The 20,466-nt window shown below is 38.1% G+C and overlaps 1 protein-coding gene across 4 annotated transcripts in view; it reads left to right on the top strand.

Moving 5' to 3' along the window:
- Window positions 1-520: 520 nt before the first annotated feature.
- NPTN (neuroplastin) overlaps window positions 521-20,466 on the top strand; it is a gene marked incomplete at its 5' end in the record, with an annotated part of 66,989 nt that continues 47,043 nt past the window's right edge. For all 4 annotated transcript variants that reach the window (XM_084239496.1, XM_084239495.1, XM_084239494.1 and 1 more), the window contains one exon: window positions 521-611. In XM_084239496.1, the coding sequence (XP_084095622.1) occupies window positions 521-611 (91 nt within the window). The remainder of the gene's footprint in view (window positions 612-20,466) is intronic.

The following is a 20,466-nucleotide window of genomic DNA, read 5'->3' as shown; positions in this document are numbered from 1 at the left end:
TCAAATTCTGCAGCCAAGAACTTCAATCCCTAAAAGACAGGATGGGTGGAGGAAATGTTATGTTCCCAAAGCTTCCTCTTATTTATGGGCGCTGCCCTCTCACCGAGGGATCAGCTGGACGCAGACTTCTCCCTACCCCGGGGGCCAGACGGCAGGCGAGGCCCCGCCCTCACCCCGTCACGTGGCCAGAAGCGCCCCGGGCACGTGACCCATCTCGCGCTCGGCCAATCAGCCTCTGCAGGGGCGGGGACAAGGCATCTGAGGGGCGGGCGCAGCCGGCGACGCCACCTCTTCTCGCGAGCCTGGCCACCGGCGCTTCTCTACCGCCCACGGCCCCGAGCGAAAGTCTCGCGAGGCTTGGGCGCTGCGGCGGTAGGAGGAGGACGGGGAAGGACGGAGCCGAGCCCCGGCTGCCTCCCTCGCTCACTCCCTCAGCTCACTCGCCCGCCCCCTCCCTCCCTCCCCTCCCTTCCCCGGCCCCGGCCCCGGCCCATTCGCCGCGCGCTCTCCTGCAGGGAGGATGTCGGGCTCGCCGCTCCCCAGCGCCCTGGCCCTCTCGCTGCTGCTGGTCTCTGGCTCCCTCCTCCCAGGGCCAGGCGCCGCTCAGAACGGTAAGCGGGGCGCCGGGGGCGGGCCGCGCGGGGGCTGAGGGGCGCCCGCCGACGCAGGGCCCGCGGAGGCGCCGGAGCCTGGGGCCGGGGGCCGGGCGGGGGTCCGCGGGGCTGCGGGCCCGGACGGGAGTTCGAAGCGGCGCGGGCGCGAGGACCGGAGGCGCCCGTCCGGGAGGTGGGGGCGTCCGGGAAGAGCCCGAGCTGCGGCCGACTTGGCGGCTCCCCGCCGGGGCTCGCGGCTCCGCGCCGGGGAGGGGACGCCGCGGACGCCGACCCGAGGAGCGCGGGCGGGGGCGGCGGGGAGGGGGCGCAGCTCGGAGAGCGGGCGGCCGGCGGGCGGGCGGGCGGCCGCGGGGAAGGCGGCGCGAGCGGCGGCGGCCGGCGGCCCGGGAGCGCCGGAGTCCCGGGCGCTGGAGTCGTCTGGGGCCCCGTGAGACGGGTGACAGCCTTAAAAAATAAGGGAGATTGGGACTTGGAAGGGAGTCTGGAAGAATTCGGAGCAGAGTACTAGCCCCCTAAGGAGGGGGGTAAAGAATTGGGGAGCCTCGGATGTGGAGCTGGAGGGAAGGTGGGTGGACAACTGAGGTAGTGGGTTGACTGCAGTAGGGGATCTGGAACGAGCAGCGGCGGTGGCTCTAAACGAGATGGGGGAAGAGGGCTGGGTTTGCTGAGGAGGGTGGAGTGTTGGGCATCCTAGGGTAGTGGTTGGGAGAGCCAACGGAGTTTCTAAATAAGGAGAGGAAAATGAACAGAAGATGGAGAGAAAGGGTTGAGGCTGAATGAGGTAGGGGGGATGTTTGTTAAAGAAGTAAGGGTGCCGGGGTATCCAGATGAGGGTGGGGGAACACGGAAAAGAAGGGAAGGGAGTAAAACGCAGGAAGCCGGGGGTGTGCTGTTGGTTTGCCGTGTAGAGGCTATATTAAGAGGGAGGAGGAGCTGAGTTGTGGCTAGTGCTGTATGAGGCGCGTAGGGCCTTAGGGAAGGCAGGGACCGAGACCTGGACTGCAGTGGGGGGGGGGGGGGGCGGGAGGGGAGTGAGGACAGTGGCTGGCAAGAGGGAAATGGAGGAAATGGGTTTTTAAGCTTTAGAAGTTTCAAGAAGGAAGAGACATTTTTTTTTTCCCGAGGAACAGAAAAGCAGTCCCTGAGATGTGTGCAGCTAACAGTGGCAACGAGAAAATTGGGTTTGGAACTGAAGCCCTTTAGGAAAAAATGGAGAAATGGTGGGGAATCATGTCGTTGGGGGAATCAGACGAAAAAGCTTCTGATTGTTGAAGGCGTGTGTTGGTTACAGTTCAACTGCTGAATTGATCTTTCAGAGGTGAGACTAGAAGTATTGTGAACTGGTTTCAGCTCTTGTGGAAATGGCCTTTAAGAGGTTTAGAAAATATTTTTATTGGAAAGAATGTATGAGAAGTCAGTACTGGAGAATGAATTACAAATTATTTTTGCTAATCCTTCAGTGTTTGTAGTTCTGCTAGAACAATTTAAAATTATTCTTGTTGGAATAGCTGAAATTCAAATGAACTTTCATTAAAAATCAGTGATAGAGTCAGAGGAGTTAAGCATTTTAAAGGACAAGCTAGGTTTAAAATGTGGAAGAGTACAGTAGAAATGTATAAAGGACTGAAAAAGCATTATCAGTTAAATATAAGTGTGTTGTATCAAATTGTACTAATTACATCTTAGGTAGGTTTCTCGAGTTACCACCACAAGGGTCAGGAAGGAAATTTTTTTTTGCCTCTAGAATTGCATATATGAAATGTTGGGACCCTTCCACCCCCCAATTTTCCTCCAAAGCATTAGTCCAGTATGGAAGGCGGGGTAATTAGGCTGGCTAGTCTAACCAGTTTTTAGTGTATCTTATGACTAAAAGAAGCCTAATACTAATTTCAGCTATTCGATTTATGGAAATTACATGCTTACATTTGGCACAATAGGTGAGAGAGTCCTGATCTTAACATGTCTAATCTCTGTGCTGGCATAGCTTCTTTCAATGGTTTATAATACCGTGAAAATTGTAGTTTCTTAGCAACTAAATAAAGCAAGGTTTTTGGTTAGATCTACAAAGACTCATCTGGCTGTTATACATCTGGCTCAGTGATACAGGCTGTTATACATCTGGCTCAGTGATACAGGTTCTAAATTCAGCATAGGGCAGTTTTTTCTTGAAATGAGCTTGGATTCAGTCACATGACATGGCTGGTGAAGAGACGCTGAGCTTGTAATTGACCCAAATGAATATAAATTTAATTCAAGGAAGAAATAAATGTTTTTCGAGTTTGAGTTCACATAGGTAAGGTTCCTGTTTATAGTTTTTCATGTGCCTTATGATGGGATTCAAGCTTTCAACTGGTAGTAGTCCTGCAGTAGTCTGACCCCCTGTCATGGAGTTTGTATTCTCTTACAGTACTTCAAAAATGGATACTATATTGTGTGCGATATTGAAATGTTAGATTATCTATTTAAAATGATGACTTAACAAAACCGAAAGCCTGTGCTTCAAGTTTAGATTAAGTATATATTTTCAAAAGGCCTCTCTTTTATTATTCCTAAAATGAAGAACCTGGATATGTTGACCTTAAGGTCTCTTTCCATTGTGAAACATTACCACAGACTTTCATTGATAAAATTGATAGATTTTGTTTCCCATCTAAATGTTTAGACTTGTAAGCCACAGTTTGAAGAAAAATCCTTAGTGTTGATTTTGGTAACTATCAAGAAAAATGTCCCTTTTAAAGGAAGACACTTGTCCTAAAAAGCAGCTTTCTGATAAGACATTCAAAAGCTTTAGACTCAAATTAAAATCGAATGAGTGTAAATTATACAGTAATATATGATCAAGAGCATAGACTTGGGATCCTGATTGACTGAGTTTGAGTCCAGGTCTCTGTAGCTAAGTGACTTTGAGTAAGGTGGTTAATATATACAAGCCTCAGTTTTTATCTCTAGTGTGGAATATATAGGGAAATGATGTGAGGATTAAAGGAAGATAATGGCCATACAGCATTTAGATTTATAGTACTAGACTTATTTAGGGGAGTAAATATTTAGTATGTGCAACATTTGTTACAGTATGTAGCCTAACAGTCTCTGCAATACCCTGTGTACTAAATGCCCCTTCAACATAGTAACTTTTATATCCTTTTAAAAGTGGCATTATTACTTATTTTACCTTATGTATATGTTGAACTTTTCATTGTTAATGCTGCTCACTAACATCTTGGATGAAGTTAAATATAGGCCATTTGAAGTTCCTAAACAGGCAGATTTGTGCTTTTGCTTATGTAACATTTTAAAGTGAACAGCTGCACAGCCTCTGTAATTGCAAATTCTGGTTCATATTTCATTTTCTGGGAGATTTCCTTTTCTTTTAGTGAACTAAATGTCTTTTCCAATGGGCTAAATACCACTTTTTCATAGAATCCCATTGTTGTGAATAAGAGAAATAGAAAATAGTGCCTGACACGCAGTGGGAATGTTGGAAATGTTAGCTGATGAATGAATGTGAAGAGACATGTTCAAGTATAACACATTTATACTGAAAATGTAAAAGCAGATAATTAACATTGCCTAGTGGGAGAAAATAAGGAGCCTAGTGAATTTTATTAGTAATAAGTTAAATGTTGAACTATTTTGTTTGGGTGATACCAGATAGTTGTGAACATTGTGCTTTGTAACAATGCCAGCATTTGCATTAGATGTTTCATGAATCTCTTTCTTTTCTGTCATGTGCTGTTTGCTTCAGTGATTTGGCAGTTTTCTTTCCCTGAGTACATTTCTAGAGGTATATTTGATACTGATTGTGCATCTCAAATTTGAAATGAACAGCAGAAAACCTGTTATCTATCAGGCAGCTATCACACAAATGACATGCCAAATGTAAAGCAGCAGATCTTAATTAATCCAAATGAAATTTAACATGACCAGAATAAATAGTTTGCCTTGGAATAAGCCTTTAGTTTCTCCTGCAACTACTGACAAAAGTAGTACTACTAATATAATGAAACGCCTGACTTGAGAAATTGGTCAGAAGTTTGAGGCATGATGGGTTGGGGAGGGGGGATGACCATGTTACTACTTCAGGACCTATTCCTGGGCTCTTAGTGTTGTTTTTTTTCAGTTACTGGATCTAAAATGAGAAGGAGATGCAGATGGGCTTTTTTTTGTGTGTGTGTTGTTAGACATAATTTAATCTGTAACTATACCAAAGTGCAAAACAACAAAAGAAAATAAAAGCTCTTAAATCCTCATGAGAAATAAGGCTCTAGTCCTGAAGAAATTCTCTTATTTTTCTCAGTAGAATTTTGCTGTGAATCTTTGTTTTCTTTTGTAAAGTGCATCTTTACACATTAATAAAGGCAAAATGTTATTGTGTTTTTGTTGCCTTTGATTTTTTTAAAAGTATTGTGCAGATGACCAGATATGACTAGAAAAGTGCTGTCAATTTGAACATTGTTTTTCATTTATTTAGTTTGAAGCACTTTTTCAAAGGAAGATGTTTCAGGTCAAAGATAAACCTTGAAAACTGACTATAGATATGAGCCATCCAGAAGGACTGGAGCGGAGAGGAGGAGGGCTGAAAAGGGGGTGGGAGGTTTGGAAGAGCACAAGGGAATACGGTGATGGACTATGGGTGCTTTGGTGGTTGGAGAACTATGGTGACCACACCTGAGGAGAGAAATCATACATTGTCCAAAAATTAATGATTTAACAACATAAGAAAAAAGTACTATATTTTAAATTTTTAAAAATCTAAGTAAGATGTTTCATTTGTAAAATAGGAGACTTCACTGGGTCTATGAAAAGGTGTTTTGTTTGTTTTTTCAAACAACTTGGGAAAGAAATAAGATGTTAATAGCTATACAAATGAAGCATGTGGAAAAACTGAAAGACCCCACTTGATGTCATTAAGATCAATAAAAGTGGATAAAATTATGCAAAGAATTGAATTCTGTGAAAAATTTTCTGATTTATTCAATTTACTATATACTGTGAGAACACAGTCTGAACAGGATTAGGAAAAGAATGAAATTATAAGAGAGGGAAAAAACAAGAAAGGCTGCAATAGAACAAGGAGAAAAAAGCAGAATGCAAGAATGAGGAATAAATCCTCATTTGAGGAACATCTGGAAAATAGACTCTGTCAGAAAGAATAAACAGACCAGGGACCTCTATAATAAATTCAACATCAAAATTTAAATTATGGTGCAAAATCACTTCCTATCAGCAATTGACTTGGTTTTCACTGTCTCTTTAAACAGAACATTTTTACATAAATTTAAAATTTTACATGAATTAAACAACATTTTAATGAATTTTGTTTTTGTTTTTGTTTAAAAAAATCCTCCTGCCTTAATGCTGACTGGTCAGATTTAATGGAAACATCTTGTGTTAAGTTCCTTGTTCTAAAGTACTAAATGGTAGTCTTTTGCATTTCTGAAAACAACTGTGGTATGTTTTAAGATTAGTCTTCCTTCCAAGTAATCTTAATTACTGAAACTTATGGTGTGCCTTGTGGTATTTTCCAGAATATAGCAATTTGGATATGCCTCTTTTCCCCTTGTTTTATTTTGGATTATATCATTGTATCTGTATTGCTTCGAATTGAAAAAACTGTGAAATAGAAATGAGATGTGAAATCACTCTGAAGGTGTCATGGTTCTATATATTACGTGAAGTTATATTATTGGATTTGAACCAATAGTATTATACGTAACCAAATGCCTATTCATGTGGTAAAAGTGATTGATGTAAAATAAATAATGTCAAGAACTTTTCTGATAAAATATTAACTGAGCAAAATATTGCACGTACAGATAGGTAACATCAGAAAAAGGTAAGCAGGTGCTTGTGCATTTAAATTATTATGCCACTGAGTCTTTTATTCCTTGTATTGATAGTATTTGAAAACCACTGAACTAGATGATTTTGAAATTCTCTTTCAGTTCTAACTAAAAGTTCCAGATCTATTGAACCTAAAGCTTAGTTACTGCCTCTTAGTAGGTAAAGGGAAGAGAGAGAACACTTTGTTTTAGTAAGTTTTTTAAGAAACTTTTTGGAAATAAGGAAAATTGAACTTGAAGAATGCATGGCTTTGTAGCCCAATTGACTCTAAACTTCAGGCAACACTTTCTTTTTCAGAGAAGGCAGAACCTTGTCTGTTACACAGAGATTTCCTTTTAAACTTGCTGTGAAAATTGTCAGTGTGAATCAAACAATTAAGAAATGAGGGATCAAGGGCCTCCCCTGGTGGCGCAGCGGTTGAGCGCTGGGCTGAGAAGCTGCCGGCAGCCTCTGAAGTGCCTCGGTCTGACCCCCGGCTGCCAGTGAGGGTCCCACATGGCACGCAGACCTCTCCTGCTGCGCCCACTGCTCCCCTCAGTAGTGTGTTTCGTCGGTCTGCCTGTTCTGCTTCCCCTCTGGCTCTGGTGAGTTCTCACTCTCCCCTGCTTCTGACTGTACCCTGTGCTTGTATAAATAAATAAATCTTAAAAAAAAAAAAAAAAAGGAATCAAAACAGGAGAGAGGAGCACAAAGGACTGTGGTGATGGTGCAAGGGTGAATTGGTGGTGGGAATTTTACCGGGACTACATCTGAGAGGAGAAAGCATACACTGTACAAAAATGAACAATAATGTAAAATATATATATTAAAAAAATTAAGATCACTGCCAATTAGATAATTTTGTGTTTTCTTTATTTATTGAAAAGTAGTGGAGGGGCCTCTCTGGTGGTGCAGTGGGTTAAGTCTCAGCATTCTGAAGCTATCCGCAGCCACTGCAGCATTGGTTCAATCCCTGGCCAGGGAGCTGACTCACATGGCTCAGCAGACCTCTCCTGTCTTGCCCAGTATATTTCCCCTTCGCAGTATATTTCAGTCAGTCTGCCTATTCTGCTCCCCACTCTTGTCTTTGGTGAATCCTCCCCCCCCCCCACCTCTGGCCTGTAGCCCAGTTCTTGTATGCATAAATAAATAAATCTTTAAAAAACATAGTTGAATACTGAAGGAACAATGAAGCATACCTAACTAATTGTATTTTTAAGTTATCCCTTGAGGAGGTTTGTTTTCTATTTATAACTTAGTTTCTCCTGTTTCTTTAAACCTGTCCATTATAATTCAACAGGGCAACCCAAGTGTTACCTGAATTAAATCTGAGGAGGTTTCTAGGTTCGATATTCTTGGAAACTTGGCATGAAAAGTGTCAATTTGTAAATTTATTCTTTACATATCCTTCTCTGTTAGATAAGTACATTTCCTTGCCTTTTTTTCTTTTACATTTTTGTTCAATATGTAAAACTTAGAGTGAATAATATAGTAAACTCTTGTATATTTATCTAGTTTTACCAGTTATCAGCCACATTGCTGCCTATTAGTGTTAAGGTAAAGTAAAAATTAAATTACAAACTCAAACTTTCTAATGCTAATATGCAGTTAGAAGAAGTTAGTTCAGATTAGTAAAATAAAAATAATTTAGTTTCCATGAAATGTTGAAATTACTAAAATTATAAAAACCCTTTAGAAAACAATACGTTTTTACATGTTTTACAAAACAATATGTATTTATACTCTAATATATTTAAAAGGAAGCTTCTGATCGCTTAAATTGATTTCAGAATTCATTCATGGTTCATCAGACTCACCTTAACAAAAGAGCATTTTCAAGTGTGGACTAGTTTTTGTTGTTGTTTTTTAATTTTCTGTATGCCTTTTTAGTCTGGAACAATTTGATGATTTTTGTAAACAGTAATATTTTTGTAAATGGTAATATCAACACATGTGCTACTCATTATTAGTAAAGAAAATATAATATGGTTGAATTAGTACATAGGCTGTTACTGATATAGTGTCTTTTTTCTCTATTTGAACTTGGGAACAAAGGGAACCTTCCAGTAATTTGAATATCAAAATCAAAGCATAAGTTTTCCAGTATGGTGTGTTGTCCTTTTCTTTTAAATTAGAAATTGTGTTCTTTTATTCCCTAACCCCTGTCTTTGAATTATTGGTTGAGTACAGAGCTGGGAGCACTACTGTTTACTCTGAGTTGAACATTTGGATACTGTTGTCTGAGACACATTTTTGATGATATAAATTGATTTGAACACTGGCCAAGGAAAGGGAGCGAGGGAGAAGGGAAGCAGAACCATCACTGAAGAATCACTTGCCTTTCTTGTTTGAGATCCCTAAGTAGTAAGATAACTTTCTCAGTCTTAAACTTTCTTGAAAAAAAGATGTCTCTGTCCTGGGTGGCAAATAACAAATACTTTTAAATCCTAGATGAAGGAATATGTTAGATTTAATTGAGGATATTTTGACTGTACAAGTTTAGAAGGTTGGGAATTTATTGGGATGGAACTGGAAAAAAAAAGCAACTCCAGCATTGAAATTATATACGTTAATGCTGAATTCCAAATCTTTCATCAAAGGAATAAATGGTATTAATGCAAACCAGGAAACTGCTACCTGGAAAACAGCAACTATAAGGAAGTTTCAGATAACTTGCAATGAGCTGTCATTTAATTCCTCTTAGACAAATAATGTGGTGATCACATATCAAAATTACGGTACTATAACAGTTTTACTAAGACTTTTTCTTACTAGGATTAAATTCCAAAAAATTATATACATTTTCCAACATTTAATAAAAGATGCAGATAATTCTACATTAATGTTAGCATGAGATTTAGGAGAAAAGCCTGAAGGCGCTAAATTTAGGAAAAGGGAGCATTAGGGGGATGTGATTATCTATTAATACCTTCAAGGTAGCAGTGTAAATGAAGTAAGGGAATTAGGCAGTCTCCAAAGATGGATGGGCTGTATCAAAGAGAATGGCCTAGAGCACGGGAAAGAAAAGCATAGGTTTAGCATTAGGAAGATGATTTTAATGAAACTAGCAGAAGAAAAGTTATTTGCCCTCACTCACTGTCAGAGCCACTTTAAGTAGGTCAAAGTGCTATTTGAGAGGGGCCTCACAAAACGAAAGCGGCAAGGTTTTCTTTCCGTTGTACCTAGTACTTTATGTATTAGGAACGCAGAAGGTAAAAACTTTGCTTTTTTAAAATTTTTATTTTTTAAAGATTTATTTATGCATACAAGAGCTGGGGTACAGGCCAGAGATGCTGGGTGGGGGCGGTGTGAGAGGATCCACCAGAGATAGAGTAGGGAACGGAACAGGCAGACTGCCCGAAACACACCGCTGAGGGGAGCAGTGGGCGACACAGGAGAGGTCTGCCTTGCCTTGCGGTTGCTCTCTGGCCAGCCAGGGATTGAACTCGTGCTGCGGAGGCTGTGGATTGCTTTATAGTGCAGTGCTTAACCCCTGCACCACCAGGGAGGCCCCAGTTTGTTTGTTTTTAATATCTTGGTGCATATTTACTTTGAGGAAAAAAATTGTGTGTGATCATTGTTTGAATCAATATACTTCATTTTAAATGTTTTCTTGTAGATTCAAATGTGGAAAACAACCTTTTGGGAAATGAAATGGGCTTTCCAGAAGTTTTTAAGAGTCAGAATTTAGTTTGTTTTCATCTTTAAAGTTCTGTGATTATGAAGTCAAAAAAGATGGTAGATTAATTTTGGAATCCATTAGTTTTTAGGATCTGTTTATAATACTTAAACAGGATTCTTTCATAAACTCTCTTTGTTTAGTTATCAAAAATCTTAACTATGAAAATTTTCCGATCTGTTTAATACATAGAAGCATCTTCACTTGACTGAATGGACTTTAGTAAAATTTTAATCTTCGAGTCTTAGAAACTAGGCTTTTTCTTTTATATGGTAAATATCAGTTATTAAGAAAACCTTACAAAGAGCACCTTCAACCTAAATCTTAAAGAGTTCATCAGTCAAAATTCTGCTGATAGCCTGTTTTTTTTTTAAAATGACTGGACTGGTACTGTAATACTTTGGTAGAAATGGAAGCTCTAATTAGTTCAACTACTGTAATATGAGTTAAAATGCAGATGCTGAGTTGAATCTCAGATTAAAAAATAGAATTTTTATTTGCTAAATATGGCAACCCTAAAAGACTTTTTTTTGGCTATTTGGTCTTATATTTTCAGAATTTTTAAAAGACAGTTGCAGTTTGGTCTTTGTATAGTAAATGTTTCTGAAATAGATTAAATATAAGCAAAATCATGTTGCAATTTTTATATGAGAAAATGTAGTTTAGGGTAATATATTCTGGTTACTTCACATTTCTACAGGTGATTTCTTCAGATTTGTTACCTTATGCTTTAACAGTATTTTTAAAATTTGTTCTCTAAAAATTAAAGCTATTTTCAGGAAGAAGGTGAGCTGAGAGGCTCAGGCTATTTTTTTTAAGTAATTCCCCTCCTCTTACCTAAAATATTTTAAAATTTAGGGCACTAATGCCTGGGGATATATAGATTTTTGCTTGGGGTGTTGGAATATATTTGCATTTTTTGACTTTATTGGGGAAGAAAAAGTTGAGTGAAGATACGACTGACCGACTGACCACACCCTTTTCTTCCTGATGAGTTCAGACTAATATTCACTTGCTGAATTAGCAAGTGGATGTGCGCTTTGTAGACTTGGGGATGTGATTTTCTTAAATTTCAAAACTAAGAAAAATGATTTCATGAGCTTTATTCAAATGTCTTTTCACCAGAGATGTGTAATTGTATATTAATTTAGTATAAGAGACCTACCTTCTATCATTTCGGTATAGGCCAGGTTGAGGTGGCTATGAGAATAACAGAACTGACTAGTGAAAAAATATAGGTTCAGTTACAATAGGATGAATATTAGGTAACATAAAGCATAATGATAATTGTTCTTATACATTGGAAATATATTTAGGTACATTTGAAATATATTTAAGGCAGTTTTAAGAAGTGTTAAAAATAGGTTTTTAAGTTTTTATGAAACAATTTAAATGTGGTTTAAATTTGATGCTTAAATGCAGTTGAAAACAGTATGTGGGATAAGTTTACTTTGTCACCATTGTAAATATAAAATGTAAATAAAGACTGCTTTAAAAGGTCATTTTGTAGAGCAATGTAATTAAATGATAACGTGTGGAAAAGTGCTCTGTAAATTGCTATATTGCAAAGTGATAATGTATGTGTAGCTTTGAGTTATAGGGGGCCTAAACCTCTTAGGAGGTTAGATACACCTTTGGTAGTTCAAAGGAAAGTGAAGAGGAAAAATAAAGTACTAATGAGAAGGACCAGATTATTTCAAGGTTGATTTTGGTGATATGTGATGACTGTGTTATAAAATGTGCATTTTAGGTACTTAGCAGATTAGTCTTTATCCCTCTGTACTAGGCAGCACTGATTGATAGTGGATTTCTGTAATCTTTGAAGTGTGTATGCAGTTTTGCTCTCACCTCAAGTTTTAATCTAGTTACAGAGACATTCTGTTACTCTTATCCCTATTGCCTCTTCCCTTAGGTAGGTGATTACAACTAAGGCATTTATCTTGTGTCCTCTTTCAAAAAACCTCCCTTTACTATCCTGAAGTTAAATTCATAGGTGTTTTAACTTTCCTACATATTACTAAGAAATACAGCATAATGCCCTATGTGTAATTTAAAAGGGGAAAATAAGTTAAAATATTTAATTAAGTCTGTAACTACTCAGGCATGGTTATATAGGAAGTCAGTGTAGTGTCCTCCATATGGAGAAAACTAAGAATGTGATAGCTAGGGCCTCCCTGTGGTGCAAGGGGTTAAGACTCAGCACCATGAAGCTATCTGGCAGCCACTGCAGCACATGTTTGAGTTCCAACCCAGGAGCTGGCCCACATGGCGCAGCAGACCTCTCCTCTCTCGCCTGCTGCTCCCCTCAGCAGTGTTATTTCAGTCAGTCTGCCTGTTCTGCTCCCCACTCTGTCTGTTGGTGAATACTCTCACTCCCCGCAACACCTCTGGCCTACACCCCAGCTCTCGTATGCATAAATAAATAAATCTTTTTTTCAAAAAACAACAACACGGAAAGTTGGACTTTCAGTGTTACTTGTTAAATACTTGTTAATAAAACTGAAGAGGCCACCATTTATGTCCTCTTCATCAAATGATTGTATTACGAGTTTTGGAGCCTGAGAGATTGGATTGGTGTCCAGATTTTTGGCAGCTCTATTTCTTGTAGCCTGTTTCCCTCGGCTGTTATTAAGAGTAATGCGTAACTCTCAGGATACTGGTTAGAATGAGATTGCGTTCATAAATCACATATTACAATACAGGACACGAGATATGTACTTGATTTTTCTCTGCGCCAACAATATCCCTTCAGTTATCTTGATTTACTTTTTAATCTTTTTGAAAGTTTGCTGTGGTTTTGTAGTGAAATGAATATGAAATTTCAAATATCTAATATAGGGATATTAGTTCTTTCTTAATTTTTTGGTTAACACGCAACCTGCATACCATTTGAGACATTTAGAGCCTGATCATTTTAAGCTATTTGGAGCCTGATGCTAAATATGCTGATTCCAAACTATTTGAGATCAGCTTTTAAGTCTTTCAAGTTTGCTTTCCATCCTTAGCGTAGCAGTGATCTTTGTTTAGAAATGGTAGTTATTTTTGAATAACTTTGGGGCAGGTAATTTTTAGTACTGCAGTACTTTTTTGCACCTTCAAAATTAGATTATGCCATAGAAATGACATGCTTTTGTAGTTGTTACTTCAGTTAGAAATTATTAGCAATGTGATTTTTTTTTAAAGATTTATTTATTTATGCATACAAGAGCTTGGGTACAGGCCAGAGGTGGGATGGTGGTGATGGTGAGAGGATTCACCAGAGAGCAGGGCACAGAACAGGCAGATCGATGAAAGTACATTGCTGAAGGAAGCAGCGGGCGAATCGGGAGAGGTCTGCTGCGCCATGTGGTTTGCTTCCTGGTTTGCAAGCCGGGGATCGAACTCAGTACTGCAGAGGCGGCGGACAGCTTCCCAGGTTGAGTCTTAACCCCTTGAACCATCAGGGAAGCCCCATGATATTTTTTAAAAAGATTTGTTTATGCATACAAGAACTGGGGTACAGGCCAGAGGTGCAGGGGGTGAGAGGGTTCACCGGAGACAGAGTGGGAAGCAGAACAGGCAGATGTACTGAAATACATTGCTGAGGGGAGCAGTGGGTGAGACAGGAGAGGTCTGCTGTGCCATGTGGGTTGCTTCCTGGCCGGGGATCAAACTCTTGCAGCAGTGGCTGGCCATAGCTTGATAGCACTATCTTTAACCCCTGTGCCCCCAGGCAGGCCCACAACATGATTTTTTTACAGGAAATTCTGGTGTATCATTTCCTTCCAATTGTACAGTGAGTGTTTTGAAAGTTCTACATTTTTTTGGTTCTCATAAAATGCTTTAGAAACGTATATATCTTGATGTACATCTTGTCTTCATATGTTTGCAGCAGAACATTTTTTCATTTTTTAGCTTTTTTTTCTTTAGTGATTTAAAAAAATGATCTACATTGTTAAACACAAGAATCTGGTTCTTATTATTTGGTGGTTTTCAGATCTATTAAAGAACTCTATGCTTTAGTTATGTGTATGTATTGTTTTCTATAAAAGTCTTTTTTTCCTCCTTAGTTTTTTCTATTTTCCCCCTTTTTTTTGTTCATTGAACATTTTTAGGTTTTTCCTCTTTTTTCTAGCTTAATTTTAGTTTCTTCTTACACATACCTACCTTGTCTTGTCCTTTCTGGTATTTTAAATTATTTATGTTTTATTTGAATTGTTTAAAGGTAGAGGGATAGCACATTTTATTAAACTTGTAATATACAAAGTTTAATTTAGTTGGCTGATGTTTTTCAACCATAGTGTTTGTACTTTGATTTTTGCATATTTTTGCTTTTGCTAGTTAGTGATTTTCTTCATATAGTGAAGATTTTTCTAATATGCTCTTTTAGACCTTTATTTCCCACAAGATCATAATGTCCATATTTCTCAGAAATAGCTCAGCTAGTCCTCTAGACCTGGTAGCAAAGGAAATTAATTCCTGATGGAACTGAGGACATCAAGGCAGAAAGAATTCCAGACAAGAGCTAGTAATAAATATTGATTGTGAACTATGAAGTACTGGCCGTGGGCTGATAAATTTTAGTGCTTCTCTGCAAGACTACCACTTACTGTGAAGTACACATGGAATATTCTAAAATGTCTGCCCGTAGAGCATATAATTTGCTACCCAGTGGCAGGTAGACATTAAAATTCAATTATGGGGTAAGGATGGTGCTAGGGGTAATCAGATATTATAGCTGTAGGATCAAAGGGCAGTTTTTGATGTGCATTAAAGAAAAAAATACCCACCAGAGTATCCAGAATAGTAGTTTTTACTGTAAGAACATTAAACTATACTGAAAATGGCTCTAATTTCTGGTGGGAGTATGAGTTTGCTGATTATTGTATTTAAGTAATGGTATGTATATTTTAGCAGCTGCTAAAAGTCAAAATGGGAAAGAGTTTGAGTAGAATCTGTTTTTAGTAGTACCCTCAGGTGTCACCTTACCATTCAGCAACACTATCCCTTTGTCACTGAAAGAACTAAAAGAATTGTATCAGCTCTCAACACCATTGGAAACACTTGACAGGCCCAGTATCAACCAGGTGAGGCAGAGGTAACCAGATACATAAGCTTGTCAGCCATCTCTGCCTAGAATTTAATGACTTTCATCAGGTTGAATTTTCAAAGAATATACAGGAGGGAATATTAGCAGCAAGGATGAACTTTCCTGTTTCGTAATGGAATGTGGTTTTAGTAGTGTCTTACACAGTATCATCTTTCTGTCTTGGCATGTTATCTGTTTGTCACTGAAGCTTTTGAAGAGAGATACTGGATTTTTTTAAATTATGGAAGGACTTATTTTACATTATAATTTCAAATAATATCCAGATATATAAAGTAAAATATTAATGTTCCACCTTTACACCTTGGTTCCCACTTCACAGGAATAAGCACTGTTAGTAGTTTGGTGTGTATCCTTTTAAAAATTGTTCTATATAGGGCCTCCCCTGGTGGCGCAGCGGTTGAGCACTGGGCTGCGAAGCTGCCCTCAGCCTCTGCAGTGCAGTGCCGGTTCGATCCCCGGCTGCCAGGCGAGGGTCCCACATGGTGTGCAGACCTCTCCTGCTGTGCCCACTGCTCCCCTCAGCAGTGTATTTCATCAGTCTGCCTGTTCTGTTCCCCGCTCTGGCTCTGGTGAATTCTCTCACCCTCCTGTGCTTCTGACTGTACCCAGTGCTTGTATAAATAAATAAATCTTTAAAAAAAAAAACAAAACAAAACACTCCTTTTAAAACAAAAAATTGTTCTATATAGACATATCTACAGATTGTAATGCTTAGCAATATTAATTGTTATAATTCGTCTTGGTATTTATAGCCTTCCTTGTCTGAATATAGTATTTGGAGTGACATTTTCATTTATATAAGTGGTGCCTCTAGAACACATCTGTTAACTAATTGTCATTGAAGGGAATTAAATTGATGATGACTGAATTATTGATATTGAAATTGGCCCATTGAGTAGACCTTTCTTATTTATAATGGGGAAAAGATTCATTAAGTGGAAAAGTTACATATTTCTAAATATTGTAAGTAATATATAGTAAGTTATATATTACTAAGTTATATATTACTAAAAGAGTTATATATTACTATATATTGTTAGTCTCAAGCATACTTTTGGGTGAAAATCTTGATTGTTCACACATTTAATATCTTAACCATGTGTCTAATTCTTGGGACAACTCTGTTAATTGTTAGTGAAAGTATTCTGGATACAATTTTGCTGCCCATTTTCAAGAGAAGCAATAATATTTTGCTGGTGTTTGGGAAACTAAGTAATATAAACTGATTTTCCACCTCATAGTGGGGATGGAAGTGGAAGTGTACTACCTAATTGTAGCATTTTTCGATAATGAATACTGAAACATAATGAATATACGAATTACAAATAAGTAATTGTATAGGGAGAAGAGGTATGGATTGCAAAAGATTACTGAATGGATATTCAAAAAGTTTGATGGCTGAATTTTAGGATTTCTTGAGGAATTAAGGAGAAAGCAGATCTTAGTGGATAGAACTTTAGTGACTGGGATTCAGAATATTTGTATTCTAGTACTATTTCTGCATCTGGATTAACAACTTTGTTAAGTGTTAACATTAGGGTAGGAATTATGTTTTAGGAGTTTTCAACCAGCAGAAACTTATTTTTCTTTAAAATTAAATAGAATCTCAATTTGCAAATTAGATAAACTGTTTCGGGAGAGAGTACCCTACCCTACCCTCTGGTCTTAAAACTGATGAAATGGGTGACCTCTTTGTAGACATACTTTTGAAGTTTTTGCACAAGAATATTTCTTACATTTGGTTCATAGTCTCTTTTGGTTCATAGTTCTTTGGTCAGTATTGATATCTGTGTGGAAGTGCTCCTGTGGATATTTTGCAAGTTTGATTGAAATACTTTTAAATACTAATACATGTGTCCATGGTTGAAGTAAGACCAAAAGAGAAGAGATGATCCCATTAAGGCAGAATTTATAAAATAGTGCAAAGATAGCCTTCCTATAAGACGGATTTGGCAAAATAACGTCCATTGCAAGGTTTGTTATTCTCTTTGTTGACAAAGAGCTATTTGTCTTTTGCCCTGAGTTTTGAAATCCAAGAATATGCATATGATGAGAGTGCTGAGGTGTGCTTTTAAGTCCTCCTTTGGAAAAGAATTCAAAGTGCTGTTAGTTTTCACTACTTTTGGGGAGAAAATCTTAAGGGTGTGTAGTTTTAGCAACCATTTTGGAGATCTGTCAGTAAGAATTGGGAGTTCTCCTGAATTTGTTTACTTGTCAGGAATGCTAACTTAAAATAATGGGTAATACCAAATACTTTTAAAGATTTATTTATGCATAAGAACTAGAATGTAGGCCAGTGGTGGGGGGAAGGGAGGGAGATGATTCACCAGAGACAGAGTGGGGAGCAGAACAGGCAGATCTACTGAAATACATTGCTGAGGGGAGCAGCAGATGAGTCAGGAGAGGTCTGCTATGCCATGTGGGTCACCTCCCTGGCCAGGGATCAAACTTTTGCTGCAGTGGCTACGGATTGCTTCATAGTGCTGATGCTTAACCCCTTGCACCACAAGGGAGGCCTCCAGAGTTCACGTATTTTCATGGAAGCAGAGAACAGTCATTTGCTCCTCAATTGGTCTCCAGATTTCAGGGGTCCCACCCTTTCATGGTTGCTCTCCTTTGAACTTTGCTTTCTTAACATTGGCTCCCACTGCACTTGTTTTAATTCATCACACTTCTGGGAATGGCACCCCAAAAACAGATTTTTCTTGTGCTTTGGTTAAAATGATCCTCAACCTTTAAAACAATTTTTAAAAATTTATTTTTGCATGGAAGAACGAGGGTACAGACCAGAGGTGCGGGGGGTGAGAGGATTCACCAGAGACAGAGTGGGGAGCAGAACAGACAGATCTACTGAAATATACTGCTGAGGGGAGCAGTGGGCGAGACAGGAGAGATCTCCTGCACCATGTGGGTTAGTTACCTGGCTGGGAATGAACTCAGGCTGCAATGGCTGCTGAATGCTTGATAATGCTGAGACTTAACCCCTTACACCACCAGGGAGGCACCTAGGATACTTTTTAGTTGTAATTGTTCATAGTCAACATGGCACTGCTATCAGTGTTGTGGGCTTTGAAATTATAACTACCTGGGTGTGCATCCTGCCTCTGCATTTGTGGAATCAAAAAATTTTAAGGGATAGATTGTTGTTTAATGCAGTCAATTAAGTTATATAATATACTTTGTATTTACATGTAGAAATTATTCTTACATGGTTTGCCTGTAGAAACTGTCAATAAACGTTAGATGTTATAAAGAGTTTGCTTTCAGAGATACTCAGTTATGCATTTTCAGTAATCTTTTAAAAAATGTTCTTATTTTTAGAGTAGTTAGGAAATGTCCTACTCCCTCCACCTTCCTCCACAAATGGTTTTCTTAAAGGTTATCCTTTCAAAGAAAGATTTCTAGAACCATTTGTTTTTTGATTATAGGAGTTTAACAGAGAATCTGAACTTTGTTCTCTTTTAGAATTGAAGGTGGCCATTAGTTAATTTGGAGAAGAATGTGAAAGTTGCATCTGACTACAAAGTGAAATCTATTTTACACTCAATTTTTGTCTCCTTGTTAGTATGCATAGCTAGATAACAAACTGACATTAAAGGTTTGAATTATTACTATTTTGGTAAAGAGTTATTTCTAGGGCATGTATGGAAAATTGATGTGTACCATAGTTTACTCTCATAGAATATGATTCTTTTGCTGCTCAGAAATAGGACTCTGATGTCATGAAAAGCCCCACTAATCAAAGGAAGAGGAGTTCATGTGTTATACTGCTCATTAACATACTGATAATTACTAATACATTGTGGGCATACAAAATTAAAGGTCTATCTTGGTTTCCAAGTAATTTTGTAATCTTTTAAAATGTATCTTTTCACACACACATAGTATTGCCTTGTGCATCATCATGGAGTCATAGAATAATATATTTCAACTAATTGAACATTTATAATATTTAGAGTTACAGAATATTGGAGGAGTATTCTGAATATACACACAGGGGAACTGAGGTTCAGAGTTTAACACATATGTTGTTAAATGGAATTATATCTGTACATTGATATGCTTTTTATAAAGTCACAATTTAAATTGATCTGTCTAGCATCTTGTTACCATGCAGTCTTGTTTTCATTTCTGAAACACTTTCAAAGTACTTGATAATATATTCTAGAGTCAATGCTAGCCTGTATAATCTTGGCCTATTTTATACCAGGTTTATAATTTTGCTAGATGTGATAACGCTCTGTGAGAACTAAACAGAGAATTTATTAGGGTCATTGAACTTTGTACTGTCATTTGAAATCAAATTAGTAGGACTTGATAATATACTATGTACTTTATATTGCTAGTAAGGCACGTGATTCTGGTTAATAGGGAGATGATCTGAATTAAGGTTGGTGGAGCTTTGAAATAATGTTGAGAATAGGATTTTGTGGATTATTCAGTTTTGATAGAGAAAGAAAACCAGGAATTGCAGGTGCTTTGTAAGACTAGATATATGTATATCCGAGATACAGGTATTTAACAATCAAATGAGTTCTTGGAAAGTTATTGCTCAGGGTTATTGGGAAAAGTTTGTAAACCACAATTATACTGTAATTTGAGTTAAATGTTAATTGACCTGGCATTTTATTCTAGGGTAACTCCACTCTAATTACTTGATCTTATACTGTAACCTCCAGGTTTCCTCTAAGTTGGTAACCAGAATTCTCAGTTTGTGCCCATTGCCTCATCAAAATTATTACTATAGCATCCCATTGCCTCTTAAACGTATCCTGATTAAAAAAAGAAAAAAATATTTCTTTCAAAGATCACAAAGTTTAAAAGTCTCCTGATTTAGATAAAGTTATTCGGGTGCCTTATCCATAAGTGTAATATCTGCTCCTGGTATTTAATATGATGAAGGCTTATGAAATTTCCTTTGATAATTGGGTAACATTCTTTTCCCTAAGCTGAGGGATTTCTGTTTAGAGGAGTTTGGAAGACGCAAATAAAAGATAACAGTGGACGTTGCTTGATCTCAAGGTTTAAGATGATTTTTGTGCCAGTAAAGAGCCTTGTGTTTTCTATGCTTGTGTCAGAAACACAATGGAGGTTGACATTACTAACTTTTCTGGGAAAAATGGAATTCTTATTGCTCAGAGGTAGTTTCGCGTTAGCATTAAATTTATTTGTAATCAGATACACTCAGTTTTAAGGACAAATATCAGGATATGTTTATACATATTTTTTGGTTAGTGTATTTAATTTTTTGATGGATTTTA

The sequence above is a fragment of the Talpa europaea genome (assembly GCF_964194135.1).
Source record: "Talpa europaea genome assembly, chromosome: 8".
NCBI classification, from domain to species: domain Eukaryota; kingdom Metazoa; phylum Chordata; class Mammalia; order Eulipotyphla; family Talpidae; genus Talpa; species Talpa europaea.
The sequence above is the reverse complement of the archived record's forward strand: the minus strand, read 5'-3'. Positions and strand labels throughout refer to the sequence as shown.